Source organism: Peromyscus californicus, unplaced genomic scaffold (assembly GCF_007827085.1).
Source record: "Peromyscus californicus insignis strain IS unplaced genomic scaffold, ASM782708v3 Scaffold_4__1_contigs__length_199733344, whole genome shotgun sequence".
Classification (NCBI taxonomy): domain Eukaryota; kingdom Metazoa; phylum Chordata; class Mammalia; order Rodentia; family Cricetidae; genus Peromyscus; species Peromyscus californicus.
The window spans coordinates 80,054,030-80,072,702 of record NW_026294562.1 but is presented as its reverse complement, the minus strand read 5'-3'; the positions used below and the strand labels follow the sequence as shown (position 1 = coordinate 80,072,702).

General features: G+C 43.2%; 1 protein-coding gene across 2 annotated transcripts in view; it reads left to right on the top strand.

Moving 5' to 3' along the window:
* Lcmt1 (leucine carboxyl methyltransferase 1) overlaps nt 1-18,673 on the top strand; it is a 56,697-nt gene that overhangs the window by 24,282 nt on the left and 13,742 nt on the right. For both annotated transcript variants that reach the window (XM_052762872.1, XM_052762873.1), the window contains exons 4-7: nt 2,882-2,958; nt 4,565-4,626; nt 10,520-10,622; nt 18,391-18,511. In XM_052762872.1, coding sequence (XP_052618832.1) covers nt 2,882-2,958; nt 4,565-4,626; nt 10,520-10,622; nt 18,391-18,511 — 363 coding nt within the window. The remainder of the gene's footprint in view (nt 1-2,881; nt 2,959-4,564; nt 4,627-10,519; nt 10,623-18,390; nt 18,512-18,673) is intronic.

Below are 18,673 nucleotides of genomic sequence, written 5' to 3'. Positions count from 1 at the left end.
GTGGTTGTTCAAGGAGGCTTTTTTGGTGACATCTTTTCGGTAGGCCTGTTTTGTCTTTGTAGCAGAATGTTGCATGGTTGGTATAAGGAATTTGAGCAGATTCTGGGTAAAGGTGTTGCTGTTAAGAGATCCCTCCACTGGGCCCGAGATCCCTTGATCACATGGGTTGCTTTCTTACCCCTTCTTGTAGATAACTTGGTAATTAATAAATCTGAGATTTTTATTTATGAACAAAGTTCACCTCTTCTAAGAAGAAAATTGCCTGTCAGTAGTAAGAAAGGAAAACGGCAGAAAATTTGAAAGTCCTTTGTGGAAAATTTCCTATTTTTATTAATAATCATGTTGGTCTGGAGCACTTTTTTCTTAAATCTAAAGTTCTTTTTTAAGGATATTATAGATATTTTCTTGTTTGTTCTTTCATTTTTAAAAAAAATTTATGTGTGTGGATGTTTTGCCTGTATGTATGTTTGATACCAAGTGAACGTCTGGTGTCCACAGAAACCAGAAGAGGGTCTCAGATCCCCTGGAACTGGAGTTACAGATGGTTGTAAGCTGCCTTGTGGGTCCTGGGAGTTAAACCCATGTCCTTTTGAAGAGAGGCCAGTGCTCTTAACCGTGGAGCTCTCCTTCCAGCTCCCTGTTTGCTCTTACAGAGTAGGAGTTGCAAACTATAAGCTGTAGGCTAAATCTGGCCCATCACCTGCTTTTGTAAATAAAGCTTTATTGGAACAGTAACTTCCATTTGTTTGTATATTGTCCACATTTAACAGCCATAGACTAGGTGACAATAGAGTTGACTAGTTACAACAGAGACCATCTGGCCTGAAAGGGTTAAACTGTTTTCTGGTTCTTTGCAGAAAAGAATTATGATTCTATGCTTTAGAGATGTATGCCTTTCCATAAAAGTATAGGAAGAGCCTATCCATGCTCTTACTGTGTCTCATACCTTCCAGCTAGAAAGACTGAATCTTCAGAAGTGAGACTATTATATGGACTTCCTGCTTTCTGTATGATCTTAGGAGCCCAAGACCCTTTGTATAGTTGGGGGTTTCCTTATAGACAGGAAATCTAGGACTGTCACAAGAGAAATAAGGTTGAAGGGTGAAGCCCTTTAAGGTACCTTACCTTAATGTCTCTTTAGTTGTGTGGAAGGAAGCATGTGTGAAATGGTCAGCTGTGGTGGCTTCCCTCTGCATCTGAGTGATGCTCTTCCCGGCTGTCCTGTGCAAGCCTGACCCAGGCTTGGGGTCTTCTGTACCAGCTCATTAACTAGGAGCTCTTTAGGCTTGCGGTGTTGATGCAGAGAATTGGAGCATCCGTGATTGAAGTGTGATTTGCCATAGTTGTTTTCCCTTCCACTGGGAAGGAAGCAAGGTGGCTCAAGAGAGGAAGAGCGTGGACTAGCCCTTGAAAGAGGACACTGTCCTGTGAGTTATAGGTCGTTGTAAACTACCGTGTGGGTGCTGGGAATCAAACTTGGCTCCTCTGGAAGAACAATCAGTGCTTTTAACTACTGAGCCTTCTCTCCAGCCCTCGAAAGTGATGACCCCTTGGCCCATTCAGATAAATGTGGTGGAGCTGGGATCTAGAAGAATAGTTATTGCTCCTAACCACTGAGCCTTCTCTTCAGCCCTGTCTTCCCTTTTACGTGATGACCCCTTGGCCCATTCAGATAGATGGTGGAGCTGGGATCTGAGCCTACTCTTCATCAGGCTTTGTTGTAACAGCAGAGAAATGATGCTAACCCTGTGCATGTGATGTTTCCTCACAGTAGCTGTTCATTCTAAACGAATCCCTAAAACGTTGGTCAGTACAAATTCTGCATTGACTTCCTGATGGTCTCTGATTGTTCCAAGTGCTTTTGGAAGAATATTGTGTATACTGTGTTTAGACACCTCACAACTCCTTTCCTACCATCTCAGCTTCAAGCTCTATAGATCTTACCTGGACAAATACAGAAACCTCTTTTTCTTGTATTTATTTTTAAATGCATGTATATGTGTGTTCTTTGTGTGCATGTGTGTGTGTGTGTGTGTGCCCCCACGCGCGTGTGCGCGCACACATATGCATATGTATACAAACACATTTGAGGGCCAAAGGACAACCTTGGATTGTCCTTAGGAACACTGTCCACCTCCTTTGAGACAGGGTTTCTCACTGGCTTAGAGCTCAACTATTAGGCTAGACTACCTGGCCAAAGAGCCCCAGGGATCCTCCTGTCTTTGCCTCCTCAGCACTGGGATTACAAACTCACAGGACGGTGGTTGGCATTTTTACATGGGAATTAAACTCAGGTCCTCACACTTGTAAGACAAACACTGCACTAACTAGCTCCTAGCTTCTGATTTGTTCTTGTTCCTCTCAAATACATTTTATTTTTGTTTGTTTTTTTGAGACAGGGTTTCTCTGTGTAGTTTTGGTGCCTATCCTGGATCTTGCTCTGTAGACCAGGCTGGACTCTAACTCACAGAGATCCACCTGGCTCTGCCTCCCAAATGCTGGGATTAAAGGCGTGCGCCACCACTGCCCGGCTCAAATACATTCTTAATGATACCATAATAATTTGAAAATATTCTTCTGGGGCTGAAGAGATGGGTTACTAGCTAAGAGCACTTACTGTTCTTGGAGAGGACTCAGGTTCAATTCTCAGCACCCACATGGCAGTTCACAACCATCTTTAAGGGCAGCAGGCACACACACACACATACAGGCTCAGCAAATATTCATACACATGAATAAAAATAAATAAAAGACTTCTGATCCCGTGAGTCCCCCGACCTAAAATCCCTAAGTACCCCCATTGCTGTTAGGCGCTTAGTGCTTGCCTGCTACATGCAGTGACTATGTGAGTTAAGGATTGATTCTGTGTGGTTTTCTCCAGGATGAAGGTCTTCTCCCAAAGAAATATTTTGAAGTCGACTTTCCAATGATAGTCACGAGAAAGCTGCACATCATCAAGTAAGTGTGGCTTTGTTGGGGGACAGGATGCCAGCTGGTGGATACTCAGCTCATGGTGTGGTGGGTTGACTGTGAGAGACCTCATTGCAGAGTGCTGGCTTTCAGTTCCATCAGCCCTGCATGAGGTGTGATCTTTACCATTCAGTGTCCCTTCTGCCTGACTCTCCTTACTCATCAGTGTAACTTCTCTGAACACTGAAGGTTGACCTATGCAGAGCAAAGTTGAGTGCTCTGAATTTTTTTGTGTATTTCCATTACTGCTTTATCCTGGGGCATAGACAGTAAGTAGCCTGGCCCTGAATTAATGTAGTAATTTCTTTCTTTAGCATGTGAAATGCTGTGATGGCTGTTCTGAGGGACTTGCAGAGCTCAGGATGATGCGTTTTTCTTCGCCTCTTGCTGTCTTGAGTGCTTTTTTTTTGGGTGGCTCACTCCTCATGGTAGACTTGGGAACTGAGTGCTCAGAACCCTTTTTGGAGATGAAGAATCTTCTGCTCAGAGATGTTGACTTGCCCAGGGACATCTGGCTAGTGTGGGTGGAGCTATCTAAACCCCGACTTCCAAAGCCCTCTGTCAGGACTTGTTTGTTTTTTTTACACCCCTACCCCACTTTAAGTAGTTATTTAAATAACAGCCTAATTATTATATTTTTAAAATTCCATAGACATTAAAACTTTCGGTTTATTCTTTAGAGCTATTGCATTCCTGTGCAGTGGGAGTGTTTTCAAGCTTCTCATGGTCTGTACTATGAGTTTTCCCGTTTTTTTCTAAATATTAAGTACATTTTATATTAAAAGGCTTTTAAGATGGTGAATGGTGACCCTTGGAACTGTGTAGTTCTGCTGAGCTCATTAGAACTCTGGGTGAGGTGGGCATGAGTGGACCCTAGATGAAGCTCAGGATGGCTTCTGGAAAGAAAAACAGGTTTTACCTGTGCATAGCTGTGTGGTTCTCTGATTTCTGATTTTTTTCATTTGTTGGATTATAGGAGTTACTTTATAAAGATTACTGAACTTTAAGTCAGTTTTTTGTATCCATGAGACAAAGAACAGCCAGGATCATAAGATATAATTTTGTTTGAGAATAAGCAAGAAACTGGAGGTAGCTGGAAAATCTTGGGACATTTAGAAAATTTGTGTTAGCCTACTTTTAGCTATTTTTAAATCAAATTACTTGGTGATCAGTGTGTGATTTAACTGCCAAATGCTATAGTGCAGAGCTGATCTAACCTGAAGCTTGTGTGGACTGAATTGCTACTGTGTACACAGGGCCAAATGTAGGTAGACTGAAAGGCTTCAGAGGTGGCCCTTGTTCTGCACATAGCAATACACCAAACTTCCCTCTCCAAAAATATGAAATAAAAATGCTCCACAATCAGAAACATTTTCAGCATCATGTCCAGTTAGGAAAGTATAACACTAAAGTCTATGCAAATATTACAGAATCTCACAGACACCCCAAATCCGTACAGTTTTTGGTCCTAAGCATTTTGCATAAGGAATATTCAGTATGTACTCACAGTTTGTGACAGACGCCTTCATCTTGGCAGTAAATGCACTCAAGAGTTAATTGACTCTCTTTTCTCCTCTTTTCCATCTTCCCATAGAAACAAGCCGCTTCTGTGCAGACCCATCTTGGAGTTACACCCTGAGGACACTCTGCAGTTAGGCAAGTAGCCTTCTGAGCAGCACATTGGGGATCCTAACACATTTGCTTGTTTGTGACAGGGTCCCTCTCTTCAGCCCGTTCATTTATGCTAATCTGCCCAGCCCTGGCCATAAGTATTGTAGCTTAACAGTTTTCTTTTTGGTAGTGCTGGGGATCAATTCTAGGACCTGCTACATCCCTGGACTCCCATGTAATTATAATTGTTTCTGACACATTCTTTCAGTGCCGCGCCTTCTGGATTGTGGGTGGGTTTCGTGTGTGTGTGTGTGTGTGTGTGTGTGTGTGTGTGTGTGTGTGTGTGTGTGGTGTGTGTTGTTGTTTTTGTTTGTTTTAAAGATCCTTACCAAAATTTTCCATTATGTTCAGTTGTGGTTGACAGAGAAGGTCTAGGGGTTTAATAGTCATTCAGGCTTTGAGAGTGGCCTTCTCTGATTATCAACACAGTAGCCTTTAGGCACCCAAACAGACCTCCTTTTGTGCATACCTGCAATGCCATAGTCACGTTCCCTGTGACTGGAGTCTTGATTACATTTCTGCATAAGTCTGTGTGGCTGCCAGCCTTTGTTTCCCCATACAAATTGGCTGTACCTGTTGTGACCATTCACATTTTAACAGTTTTCTACATGCTTGGTTAATTGGTGTCACATTAGGGTCTGTCATGAACATCCTTGCACTTGGCATTACTTTGATCAACAATGTGAAAATGTATGAAGCAGTCTCTTCCTATTGTACACACTCGACAAGTACCATTACCATGCTTGGATGTGTTCATTTTCGCCTCTCTTTTTGAATTATAAGCCCCATGATTACAGGGGGTTTATTGTTGGTTGGTTTTTGTTTTTTCTTCAGGATCCTGCTGGGTAGCTTGGGTTGACCTAGAACTCTCCTCAGAGCTGGGGTCACAGGCAGGCCATCATGTCTAGCTTAGACCACATCTTCTTGGCATCCTTGTAGTCCCAGAATTGGCTCAGTGCCTTGTACATAGTGTCAACGAATTATCAGATTAGTGAGCGGATAGGTAAATTAATCTTGTATATAGTCAAGAAATCCACTTGAGACGAATTCCCTTTTATTTAAAACAAAAGTAAAACCTAAGTGTTCTGGGAAAATCTCTTATCTAAAAAGAGCATTTACAGTCTTTAATAAATTAGTCTCTCAGCCGGGCGGTGGTGGCGCACGCCTTTAATCCCAGCACTCGGGAGGCAGAGCCAGGCGGATCTCTGTGAGTTCGAGGCCAGCCTGGTCTCCAAAGCGAGTTCCAGGAAAGGTGCAAAGCTACACAGAGAAACCCTGTCTCGAAAAACCAAAAAAAAAAAAAAAAAAAAAAATTAGTCTCTCATTGAAGAAGTAGTGGGTTGGATTGGTTGAGTTCAGCCCAGATCAGCATGCTTTTTGAAATGCTTACTTGAAAAATACCAGCACTGTTGACTCACTGTTTGTACATGTGTGAGTGTTATTTATAGACCATGTAGCATTGCTCAGCTCTTCACTTTGCTCATGCCTCTTCCTGAACTGTAGCTTCAGGCAGCAGTTATCAAAGCCTTTATCAGTTACTCTTTGCTCTGTAAGAAACCACTGCAAACCATGTAGCCCAAAGCAGCTGCCCTCTGTTTCACTCACAATGTGGCTTGTCTCTTTGAATTTGGTTCATTTGGGTAGAACTTCGTAGCTGGGCTCTTGTCTTTGCTAAAGGCCTTCAGTGTGTGCCCAGGCATTGAACTGACCCTGTCTCTTTAGAAGTACAGTGCCTTGAAGGTCTCAGTAACTTCACAGTACCCTAGGCCAAAAGACATCTTTCACATTTCAGTTTATTAATTAGTTGGGTTCAGACATCTTAAGTATATATGTTGTAGCAATTTATTAGTCATTTGAAAAGTAGTTGACAAGTTGCACAAGCACTATTCATTCATACATTTAGACAATTCTTACTATATAGCCAAGGCTGCCTTAAAGTTGTAATCTTGCCTCTGTCTCACAAGTGCTAGGATTCCAAATGTGCACCTGTGCTTCATGTGTGACTATTTCATTTTTAAAAAACTACAGTTACTGATGAGACCTGTGTACGTGTTTGGTACCTCACAACTTCACCTTGGAATCAGGATAGGTGTCCCTCCTGTGTCCACATTGACATTCACAGTTTTGACTTTTTATTCAGGGCATACAAGAGCTTAGATTCCCAGAGGGATGATAACCCTGGAGGGATTCAGAGTGATGTGGTGTTAAAACTGTGCTTTTTTTCTAGTAGTTTACTCCTGTCTGACTGATGTTGAGTATCCTTGTTTCCTGCAGAAAATCAAAACACTCTGCTTCATCCCTGTGAATTTTCTATGCCACCCAGGGTACCTCAGTACACATTTAGGAACCTTGAGCTCATCAGTTAAACATCTTTAATACAAAAGATAATCATTTGAGATCAGCACTGTCTACATTTTATGATTAAAAGAGAGGTAGTCACATGCTTATATTATTTGCTCAGAGACACAGGCTGGCAGTGGCTAAGTTGAAATGTGACCATATGCTGTAAATTCACTTTTTGTGTTGGTGTGTGATCTGCATAGACCACAGTGTGTTGTGTGATTCCTCCATCACAGAGTATTTAGGACTTTTGAAGGATTGTTTGTTTTGTTTAAGGTGAGTCTCGCCATGTTGTTCAGGCTGATGTCAAATCCCTCCTGAGTAGCTGGGACTCGGTGTTACTTAAGGACTTTTTAACCATGTAGATCTTGAATTTTCATGCCTCTCTGTATGTCATGGTCTCTGTGTCTTCATTACTGAAGAACCTAAGGGTCTGATTCTGCCGTGGGGTGAACCTGCTCATCATGGGATACTTCCACAGCACATCCTTCAGTTGTGACAAACAATTAAGTCTTTAGGTATTGCTACGTGCTCCCGAGTGGCAACGTTGCTCCTGGTTGAGAACCACTACTTAAACTGAAGAATGGCTAAGCTTATGTAATGAGGCTTTTCATAATTGTCTCTTCAGTTTGGCCCTGTATAAGCTAGTTCTTAATTTTTTAAGCCTGATTAGTTGTATTTTCAAAGCTTTTCTTTTGTTAGTCCTCTTAACAGCAAGTCCTCTAAAGGAGTTTTGATTATAAAACTACCAATAGTAATGCATAGGTGTTATTTTTAATTTTTTTCCCCCAAGACAGGTCTCATGAAGCTCAGGCTGGCCCAGACTCACTATATAACAGAGACTGTCCTTCAACTCTCAGTCCTTCTGCCTCTACCTCCAAGTGCTAGGATTTCAGGCTTGTACCCCCTTACCCAATGACAGGTTTTAAACCAATGTTGATTGGCTTTCCAGACCTGGATATGCTCATTCTGTAAGCATCACACAAAACACTTTGAACCTCCTCCCATGTTCTCTTATCAAAACACCTAGAAGAAAAGGAGGGATGCAACTCCCATGTCGTGGGCAAGTCCTTCCTGTCATCTTCTCCGGGGAGCGCTGCAGTATGCAGGGCTTTCTGCTTAATCCGTGGTCTCTGGCCACTGCTGGATTTCATGAAAATGTCTGTTTTCTCAGACTAGTAAAACTTTGGAACTTGCACTGAGTCCACGTCCCCCACAGGTCCATTCTGTTCTCTGTGACATAGTGGAGAGGCTTCCTCTGAGGACAGACAATGGGCCTCGTATATCTAAACAACTGGAACAGTTTTGACTTAGAGATAACTGCATGTGGTGCTGGTATGTGCTGTTCCAGTCCTCAGATTCTGTCACGTCAAAGGCTCATGGTCATGTCCAGGGCTTCCTGCCTATTGTGTGGAATGCCTACTTGACACAGTCTGGGGCTGAGAGCAGAGCCTCTGATCACTGTGTGCGTTCACATCTGCTGTCCTTGGTCACTGTTGGCTTTTTGCTGTTCCATACTGGTCCCAGTAAGATAAGTGTCTCCCAAACCGCTTGGTTGCCTCTTTCCACCACTGTATTCCATATTAGAGAACTGCATGCCTCAAAATTCTGTTGTGTCTCTTTTGGGTTTTGGTCAGGAATGGAAAAACTCATTCAAGACTTGCTTCCCATCAACGTATTTTTTTAAGAAGGCACACAGGCATATGGGAATTGTTTGTTTCTATTACAGGCAGACAGGTACTTTTGTATTCTTTATATTATTTTCTTGATCCAGCACTGCGGTACCCTGGGGCTGACTCTGGGTTTCTTGTTTGTCCTTTATTGCTTTACTGACATCTAAGGGGTTCCCAGGAGGTGTTTATATTTTCTTTCAATATGTTTGACCAAATGGGCTGATGAAGACGAGAAGGGGACCTGCTTACATGCTATAGTTTTTTTCCTTAGTCCTGGGAATTGAATACAGGGTTTTATACACGCTAGACAGGCACACTGCCATTTCCAGCACCTTTTGTGAGGGTTCTCAGAGCTGGAACGTGAGTCAGTAGCAGTGGTTCAGGATGGCTGTTGTTTATCTCACCTTTCCACATGGTCTGTACCAGTGAGAAACAGTAAATAAGGCTTGTGTAGAAATAGCATTGATCCGGGCATGGTGACACACACCTGTCATCTAGGCATTGCTGTGAGTGCAAAGCCAGTCTGAGCTAAAGAGCAAGGCCTTGTTTGAAAAACAGACAAAAGCCAGTCATTTGATAATTGAAAGCGTTTCTAAGGACACACTAAGGTATCATGACTACATTGATGACCCTCAAAGGCCAGTGTCATGGCATTCGTATCCATGATTTTGTAAGTGTAGTCTCCAGACTGGCAGCATTAGAACCACCTGGGAATGTGCTAGAGATGCAGACTTCTGCTGTGGGGAGGTCTAAGCAATCATAACTCTGGGTGCAGCCGTAGGGTGACTGTGATGGTCCTAAAGCTTGAGAACCACTGCAGACACCATTCCATCCCACCTCTGGCACATCTGAAAACTCATGTTCTTATTCATTTGTAAATGCATTGCTACATAAACTCCTTTCTTTTAAACACAACACATTACAATGGTGTAGTGTTTGTGGAACCACCCACCCAGTATTTAAATAGCTTAGTCTTTGACTTCTTAATTCCACTCACATTCCTCTGCCTTGAAGAAGTGACTGACAGGTACTTCATCAGTACCAGAATGCTCATTGCAGTGTCTCAAATGGAGAAAATTTGGCAGTACCATGTGTCCAGTAGTAAAGGATTGGCTGAATACGAGGTGTTTTTGTTTGGTCATCCCCTATGTCCCCTAGTGAGGGATTGTGTTTTCCTTTCAGTGGCACGCTAGAAAATCACTATAGAAAGTGGTGCCCAGGGCTGGGTGTCCTCTTCTGTCTTTCTCCACCTTATTGTAGCGAGACAGGGTCTTTCACTGAACCTAGAGATTGCTGTTTCAGTAATAATAATAATTATTATTATTATTTTAATTAATAAATATTTTTATTAGTATTATTATTTTTGTTTGTTCTGTTTTTTGGGATAGAGTTTCTCTGTGTAGCTCTGGCTGTCCTGGAACTTGGTATGTTGAGCTAGATTGGCCTTGAATTCACAGAGATCCAGCTGTCTCTGCCTCCCAGGTGTTAGGATTAAAGGTGTGCACCACCATATCTGGATTAAGTTACTTTTATCTTGAAAAAGCTGTATCTAGGTTGGAGAGATCCTCAGCATTAAGAGCACTTGCTATTCTTCCAGAGGACCGAGGTTTGGTTCCCAGCATACGAAAAGGTGGCTTGAAACCATCTGTAACTCCAATTCCAAGGGATTTGATGTCCCCGTTCTGGCCTCTGAGGACACTAGGCATGACCATGATATACAGGCAAAACATCCATACACATAAAAAATTTAAAATAACCTTTAAAAAAGAAAAAAAAAAACCCCATGTCCATTAAAAGAATATCATTGGCTTGTGTTAAAATAAGAATTATTTTTATTATTATTATTATTATTTTTGTCTTTACAGATGGGCACATGCTGGATTCAAAGAGATATGCCATCATTGGAGCAGATCTCCGAGACCTTTCTGAACTGGAAGAGAAACTAAAGAAATGTAACATGAATACACAGTGAGATTTGTTTTTAACCCCTTATGTGTTTGTGATTTCATGTGAGTTATAAGTTGCAGTTAGTCATTAGTACAGATCGATACTCGCGATACTTTCTTGTGCCATTGCTACTTAGGTAGTTTTTTGAGATTTTCGTTTGTTCTTTTGTTTGTTTTTGTTTTTTGAGACAGGTTTTCTCTGAGTAGCTTTGGTTGTCCTGGGACTCACTCTGTAGACCAGGCTGGCCTCGAACTCAGAGATCTGTCTGCCTCTGCCTCCAGAATGTTAGGATTAAAGGCATGTGCCACCACTGCCTGGCATTTTTTTTGTTTTTTTTTTAGATTTCAAGGCAGTCTTTTTCTCAAGTCTGCTTTCCACCTGTGACGCCTTTTAAAAATGCTGTCCTCAGGCCGGGCGATGGTGGCGCACGCCTTTAATCCCAGCACTCGGGAGGCAGAGGCAGGAGGATCTCTGTGAGTTCGAGGCCAGCCTGGTCTACAAAGTGAGTTCCAGGAAAGGCGCAAAACTACAGAGAAACCCTGTCTCAAAAAAAAAAAAAAAAAAAAAAAAAAAAAAAATGCTGTCCTCATATAGTAAACTAAATGTGAGAGAGCCTATAACTACATGTAAAGGAGGAGCTACTGTCTAGAATACATGGAGACCAACATGTACCAGGCTTTTTCTTTTTCTCTTAGGCCACCAACTAGCTCCCAAATCATGACACAGAGACTTCTGATTAGTTATGAGTGCTCAGCCTAGCTTAGGCTTGTTTCTTAACCAGTTTCTTATTAGCTCTTTTAACTTAGCCAGTTTCTCTTTATCTACCTTTTCTTTCTGTATGTCCTACTTTTCCTGCTTCTTCTGTGTCTGGCTGGCTGGTGGCTGCCTGGAAGGCTGGCCCTGGGTGTTTCCTTCTCTTTCTCCCTAGTTCTCTTCTCCTCCTTCTTCTCTCTTTCTTTTTTGCCTAGATTTCTCCTCCTATTTATTCTCTCTGCCCGCCAGCCCTGCCTATCCTTTCTCTGGCTAGCTATTGGCCATTCAGCTCTTTATTAGCCCAGTCAGGTGCCTTAGGCAGGCAAGGTGAAACAGCAACACATCTTTTCATGATTAAACAAATGCAGTATAAACAAATGTAACACATCCTAACATCGTTACACAAATGCAGCATAAACAAATATAACACATCTTTACATAGTTAAATATTCCACAACACCAGCGCTCATAAAAAGTGCTTCCATAAATGACTGAAGATGGGTGGATAGTGAATGTGACAGAATGTCAGGATATATGATGTCCGCATATCACCCAGGGCTATCAAGCCACAGTAGCCATCAGATGAAATTCTGGTTTTCTCCTACCAGGGTGGCAGAATGTAAATATGGCTGTATATAGTGTTGGTAAGGATGTGGGTGGTAGGGAGTAGGCTGCAGTGACTCACCAAGTAGGAGCGAACTGGCTACAAGCCGTGGTGAGGCGCAATGGGAAGTAGCTAGAAGAGTTGTAATGTGATACCAAAGTTCCACTTTGGGTGTATTTTCCAAACAAGGTGCTTCATGCTTAAGGTGGGTGGGTGTTCATTGCAGCAAGCAGTGTAGCAGCACACTGGAAATGCCCACTAGAGGATAGTGGATAAATAGAACATGGAGTGCATGACTCAGATCAACATGGATGTAGCATGAATCTTTGGTTTTATTAATAAAAACAAACCTGGAGCCAGGTATTGGGGTGAATGCTGGAAGATCAGAGAAGCAGAACAAGCCACAGCTTCCTCACCTCGCAATTCCTCAGCTGATCCTGTTTCCTCAGACTGGAAGCCTCTTTGTCCTTATCCAAATGGATCTCAGCTGAACTGCTTCTCGAAAGCCTGAAAGCTTAACCGACCTAGTTCCTGGTTTTCATGCCTTACATACCTTTCTGCTTTCTGCCCTCACTTCCTGGGATTAAAGGCGTGAGTCACCATGCCTGGCTGTTTCCAGTGTGGCCTTGAGCTCACAGAGATCCAGACGGATTTCTGCCTATGGAATGTTAGGATTAAAGGCCTGTGTGCCACCATTTTCTGGCCTCTATATCTAGTGACTGTTCTGTTCTCTGACCCAGATAAGTTTATTAAGGTGCACAGTATTTTAGGGAACACAATTATCACCACACATGGAGACAACTCAAATTCTAGCAGTGAATTAAAAATCAGGTTGCAGAATAATGCCCTCATTGTGAGACCAGATGTGTAAAGCTCACACCTCCAGATCACCGTGTTTTCATAAGCATGTGCTTACATTGCAGAAATGGCTTATAAGTGATGAGAAGGGTCCGCACCACACCAGTTTCTGAGAGTGCTCCTCTCTGGAGAAGAGGGGAATGATGGGTGGATTTAGAACCAGGATGCTGGTCAAAGTCAGACTGCAGTTCAGCACGTAGTGGGAGGTGTCTGCACAGGTGAAGAGGACATTGGGGTGAATATTTGAAGTTAGTACACAGGAGCACGTTTAGAGGGAAGATGTGGTGGAGGGAATGTTACTAAAAAGAGTAAACCAAGGCAAAGCATCCATTGCAGAAGGTAAGAAATGAGTAGCTGGGGAAATAAGTGCCAGGACAAGTGTATTGGGAATAGAGATGAGGATGTGCAGAGCCTGGGCTGAGCTTAGCCATCCCTGGGTTCTTCTAAGGTGAGAGGAGGGTAAGAATGGGCATTAAACATGGACAAGCTCTGGGGAACAGATGGAGAGAAAGGGAAGCATCAAGTCTTTTTTTTTTTTTAAGATTTATTTATAAAATATCTTTAAATCCATAGATAGTGTTCTGTCTGCATGTATGCCTACAGGCCAGGAGAGGGCGCCAGATCTCATTACAGATGGTTGTGAGCCACCATGTGGTTGCTGGGAATTGAACTCAGGTTCTCTGGAAGAACAGCCAGTGCTCTTAACCACTGAGCCATCTCTCCAGCCCCCTTCATGAATTTTCTAACTCATCTACTGTCAGTGTGGGAGCTGGTGTCTCTGCACATTGACACTCTTCTTGACCTATTCGGCCTACACTCAGCAGCAGTGTTATTCTTAGTAGAACTTGTAGGCTCACCTGTCCCATTTGAGAGACGGCTTGTGGGGGACCAGCCCCCACACTTATTTACCCCAGGAACTCTTGAGGATTGAGGGATAAGAGACTTAGTTAGAAATAGTGAGGTGAGAGAACAGAGAGAAAACACAGGATAGACTTGGGTGGAACTGGATCCTTATCCACCGGCCCAGAACTTTATTCCAAAGGTCTCTTTATAACAATGCCAAGGAGTGGAGCAAAAGACCTCCCCCTTGCTAGTTACAGTCACCTGGTACCCAGGCCCACAGTCCATTCAACCTCTTATGCAGTCCTGCTGGGTACAGCCACTAGCAAACCTAGTGGGCTCCAGCAATGGCTTCGATGGCCTCGTGCTGCCATGGAGTCTTTGTCTCACTGAGTATTCCGAGAGCACTGTTGGTTCCCAGGCCATGGCGCTGTTAGGAGGAGGACGTGGACCTAGGAAGGGGAACTTAGTAGGAGTTCAATTGGGAGCATGTTCCTGAAGCCACAGTCTGTTCCTTCCTCTGCTCCTGGCTATGAAGTGTACCCTGTTTCACCATTTTTTTCTGGCTATATGGAGCCTGGCCATGAGCCCAAAGCAACAGAGCCAACTGGTCTTGGTTGGAAAACTCTAAAACTGTGCCAAAGTAAACCTTTTCTCTTTATGAGTTGGCTCTCAGGTATGTGTTCAGGATGAGAGAGAAGTGAGTCAGTGAACACTGAGTTCATGCTTCTTGTCCCTTGGGTTTCCCACTGCACAGTTCTCAGATTATAGCATGTAGCATATTCTTCCTTTGGCTGAATGTATGTATTGTTATTCAAGGACCCTGGTTTCCTTAGGTTTGTGCTTTGAGAGGATGCTAGTGAGCGAGTCACCCGTGGATTGATTGGCTCAGATCTCCTAGGTAACTGTGGCACCCTCGCATCATCAGGAGTATTAGCTCAATCAAGATAATTCCCCATAGGTATTATCAGTGGCCTGTCTCCATGGTGACTCTAGATTCTGTGAAGTTGACAACACTCAGTCTTTTTCATGAAGCTTCCCTTCTATCCATAGCTTATGTAATAATGATTGCCTTTTACCACTGAGCCTGGCAACCTGAGTTTGATCCTTAGGACTTACATGATGGAGGAAGAGAACTGATTCCCACAGATTGACCTCCACATAAACATAAATAAGTGTAGTTAAGGATTTTATTTTTAAAGCTTGGGCTGTATTTCTTTAGTCATTGACTTATTAGATAAAATAAGGTAATACCGTTTTTCTCATTTTCTGTAACCTTTCTAATAATATGAGATTTTGTTTTGTTTTGTTTGTTTGTCTTGTTTAGTTTTGTGTCATGATTTTCATGTACCCCATGCTGGCCCTGAACTTGCTGTGCAGCCAAGGATGACCATGAACTTCTGATCTTCCTTTCTCCACCCCTGCAAGTGCTGAGATTGCAGGCATGCACCGCCATGCCTGGTCTGTGTACTGCTGGAGAACCCAGGGGATGCTAGCTGAGCTCCCCCCCCCCCCCCAGACCATGTAACTTAAGGTTGTAGATTTAGCTTATTTTATTAGTTTGGAAAAACAGTCTTCCTTTCAGTGGTTTGCTTTCTGCTAGTCCCCATGTTTGCAGCAAACTTAACTTCTGTCCCCTTGACTCAGTGTTTCCGCTTCTATGCTGTGATTCAGCTGCATCAGGTTGAAGATGTCTAGTGGAGCTGGGAAGATGGCTCAGTGGGTGTGAGCCTGTAACCTCAGTGTGATGGGGAGGAGACAGGTAGATCCTGGTGTGATTGGCTGGCCAGCCTAGCAAAAAACGAAGAGCTTCTGGTTCTGTGAGAAGCAGTAAGGTCAGAGTGAATAGAGGAAGACTCCTGGTGTCCTCTTCTCTGTGCCCACCCACGTAGACACACGTGTGTGGAGACTGGCCAGTGTTCCTGTGAGCATTGGATGTGCATCTTAGCTAAGTGGAAATAAACGTCATTTCACTGTATAAAAAGCCAAAATGGAATCCAGGGGAAACAGTGGCCGGTTGGTACTATCAGGTTAGTGCCAGACTTCGCTGTGGACACCGTTTCTTTTCTCCCTGGTGGCAGTTGGGAGTATAAGTGCCATGTCCTGTAGCTGGAGAGCTTCTCTCCAGGTCCTACCAAGCTCCGGCAGTCCGACAGCCCACTTATAAAATAAACACACAGATGCTTATATTATTTAAACTGTTTGGCCTAATGGCTCAGGCTTCTAGCTATCTAGTTCTTAAGTCTTAAATTAATCCATTTCTATAAATCTATACCTTGCCACGTGGCTCATGGCTTATCGGCATCTTCACATGCTGCTTGTCATGGTGGCGGCTGGAAGTGTCTCTCTGACTCAGCCTTCCACTTCCCAGAATTCTTTTCCTCCTTGTCCCGCCTATACTTCCTCCTGCCTGACTACTGGCCAATCAGTGTTTTATTTACTAACCAATCATAGCAACACATTTGCCATACAAAACATCCCACAGCAATGTCCAGTTAAACAGATTGTACTTCTAATAGCAGTGTATACTAGGATGTGATTGTGAGCAGCTTATTTCACCGCTGTATTTCTACAGTTTTCTCTCTAGGTTACTGGAATAATATCAGAACCCAGCAATCCATGTTACAAGTTTATAGGAACGGTAACTGGGTTTTAAAAATCTGAGAAATGGGGCTGAGGACTTGCCTAGCATGCACATGGCCCTGGGTTTAGTCCTCAGTACTGAAAACAGAAAAAAAGAAAATGAGAGAACTGGCTGGGTGTGGTGGTGTCTACCTGTATTACCAGCCTTAGGCTGGAGGACCATCACCAGCCTGGTCTTCAGAGTGAGACCCTGTCTCAGAAAACAAACGAAGCTGGAGAGACAAGCTACGTTTCTCTAATTTTAGTTGTTGCTGATGGTTCTTAGAGGAGAAGTTACGAATAACTTCTAATTTGGTGTGTAGATATTATTACAGTTTTTGTAGTAATAGATTAAAAATACATTATGTTCTTTTTTACCCGCTTCTGATTTTTTATCATTTGATTTCATGTAGTTTATTTGTTCCACAATCTGAAATTAAAGACAAAAGAAAGGCACTTAATTTTGGAGAACTAGCCAGTCATGGAACTCTAGTTACTTACGGTGAAGGGAGGGGTGGGGCCTAGCAAAGGAGTCAGAAGGAATGTAAATGACTAAGAACAGACCAGTGGGGATGTTCTAGAAGCACAGCGGAGTGTGTGGCAGTATGCTGGATGTGGGTCCACCCTAGACAAGTCACTCCTACCACCTTGCTAAGCCTTAGGGTGTGTTGTAGAAGAGGGGGTGGAAGTGTGTAAGAGCCAGGAAACAGGGTAAAGGGCTAGGAAATGCCACACTTTGGGCTTGATACAACTGTTCCAGTCATTAATTCGCATCACCTGGTTTCTTGCACTTACTGATCCACACAGCACCACTCCTGTCAACAGCCGGTCCAGGGAGGAGGAGGGGCTCACAGAGCCCTACCCTCTACCCTGAACTACTGGTATTGATAGATTTGGGGAAAGAAGTGATTGCTGTTTATAGTTGTAGATCTGCTGCTGAGCCCATCAGGCTCCAACAGACACCTCCAAACCCATGCTCACACTGATGGCCCTGGTGAGTCTTGGTGGATCACAAAGCAAAATGAACAAACACGAATGTGAGAGAGAAATTTGTTGGAAGTTGGGGAGGGGAGAGGAGTGGTGATGGGGTGAGAGTGGCCAGTATGCAAGGCATACGTATGTGAAGTTGTAAAAAAATATAAAAAGGATTATACTTTCTGAATTCTGTAGGGATGTATTGTTTTTACTGTTTCATAATTTATTGTTACTTTGTGTCTGGTAGATCAGCGCATACTATTAATGGAATTTCTTAACATAACCATTCAAAACAACATTGTTTTTAGCTTTTAAAATTAATTATTTTTTATTTGGTGTTGGGGATGGAATGTAGGGCCTGATACATGCTAGGGCAAGCACTGAACCACTGAATTATACTCCAAGTCTTTGTTTTTCAGCTCTTTATGGCAAGCCTTCACTTAAAAGGGATTAGATTCTGTTAAGTGAATATTAGAAATTTCTGCATATCTCAGTTCAGGGGTTTGAAACAGCTCACATGTGGCTAAGGATCCTGTGAGTTGGCGGTGGATGCTGGCTGAATTGGTTAGCTCTTTCTTGGGTCCAGGCATGCTGATAGCTCCAAAGGCCCACTAGAGCGACCAGCAGACTGGCCAGCTAGCAACCATCAGCCAAGATGCTTCCTTCTCTTCCCATCACCTGGCCACCTGGAGTCCACTCATTTTCTGTCAGGATTCCATTGTAGGAAGAGGTCAGGCTCCATTGTGGGTCATCGCCGCACTGTCTGTTTTTGCTGCTGTCCTTATGCCAGAACAAGAGCCTAAGCAGCACCAGTTCCAGGGAAGAAGAATAAACTCCTGTGATAGGAGAATCTGCAGGGTTCCATTGCCCCAGGACAATAGGTACACAGCAGCAGCAGATCTGTCTCCTTTTCTGCAGTCCACCCCATGTACCAAAGAACTCACTTTCATAAGATAGACGGACCTCCGCTCCTTGTTCTCTCTTCTCTAGTTGTACTAGACATTGTACTAGACACTGACCATACAGTGCTTGCTGTGTCTGGATTCTTGAATATGAACTGCCAGTGCTCCAATGTTTGCATAAGTTGATGTCTTGACTTGATGAAAAACATATTTACCTCCTTTCTTTTTCCTTAAGGTTGCCAACACTCCTGATAACTGAATGTGTGCTGGTTTACATGACTCCAGAGCAGTCAGCCAGCCTCCTAAAATGGGCAGCCAGCAGTTTTAAAACAGCCATGTTCATAAACTACGAACAGGTAAGAGTCTCCTGAAAGGTGGATTCTACATGGGCTTCCGGTGTAGCTTTGCCTCTGTCCTTCCTTGTTCAGTTCCTTCTGTCTGCAGTCATCAGTCTGTCTGCAGCCCTTTTCTCTTAGTTTCTTGACTGCCCACCAGCTATTAGCAGAGATTTTGGAACT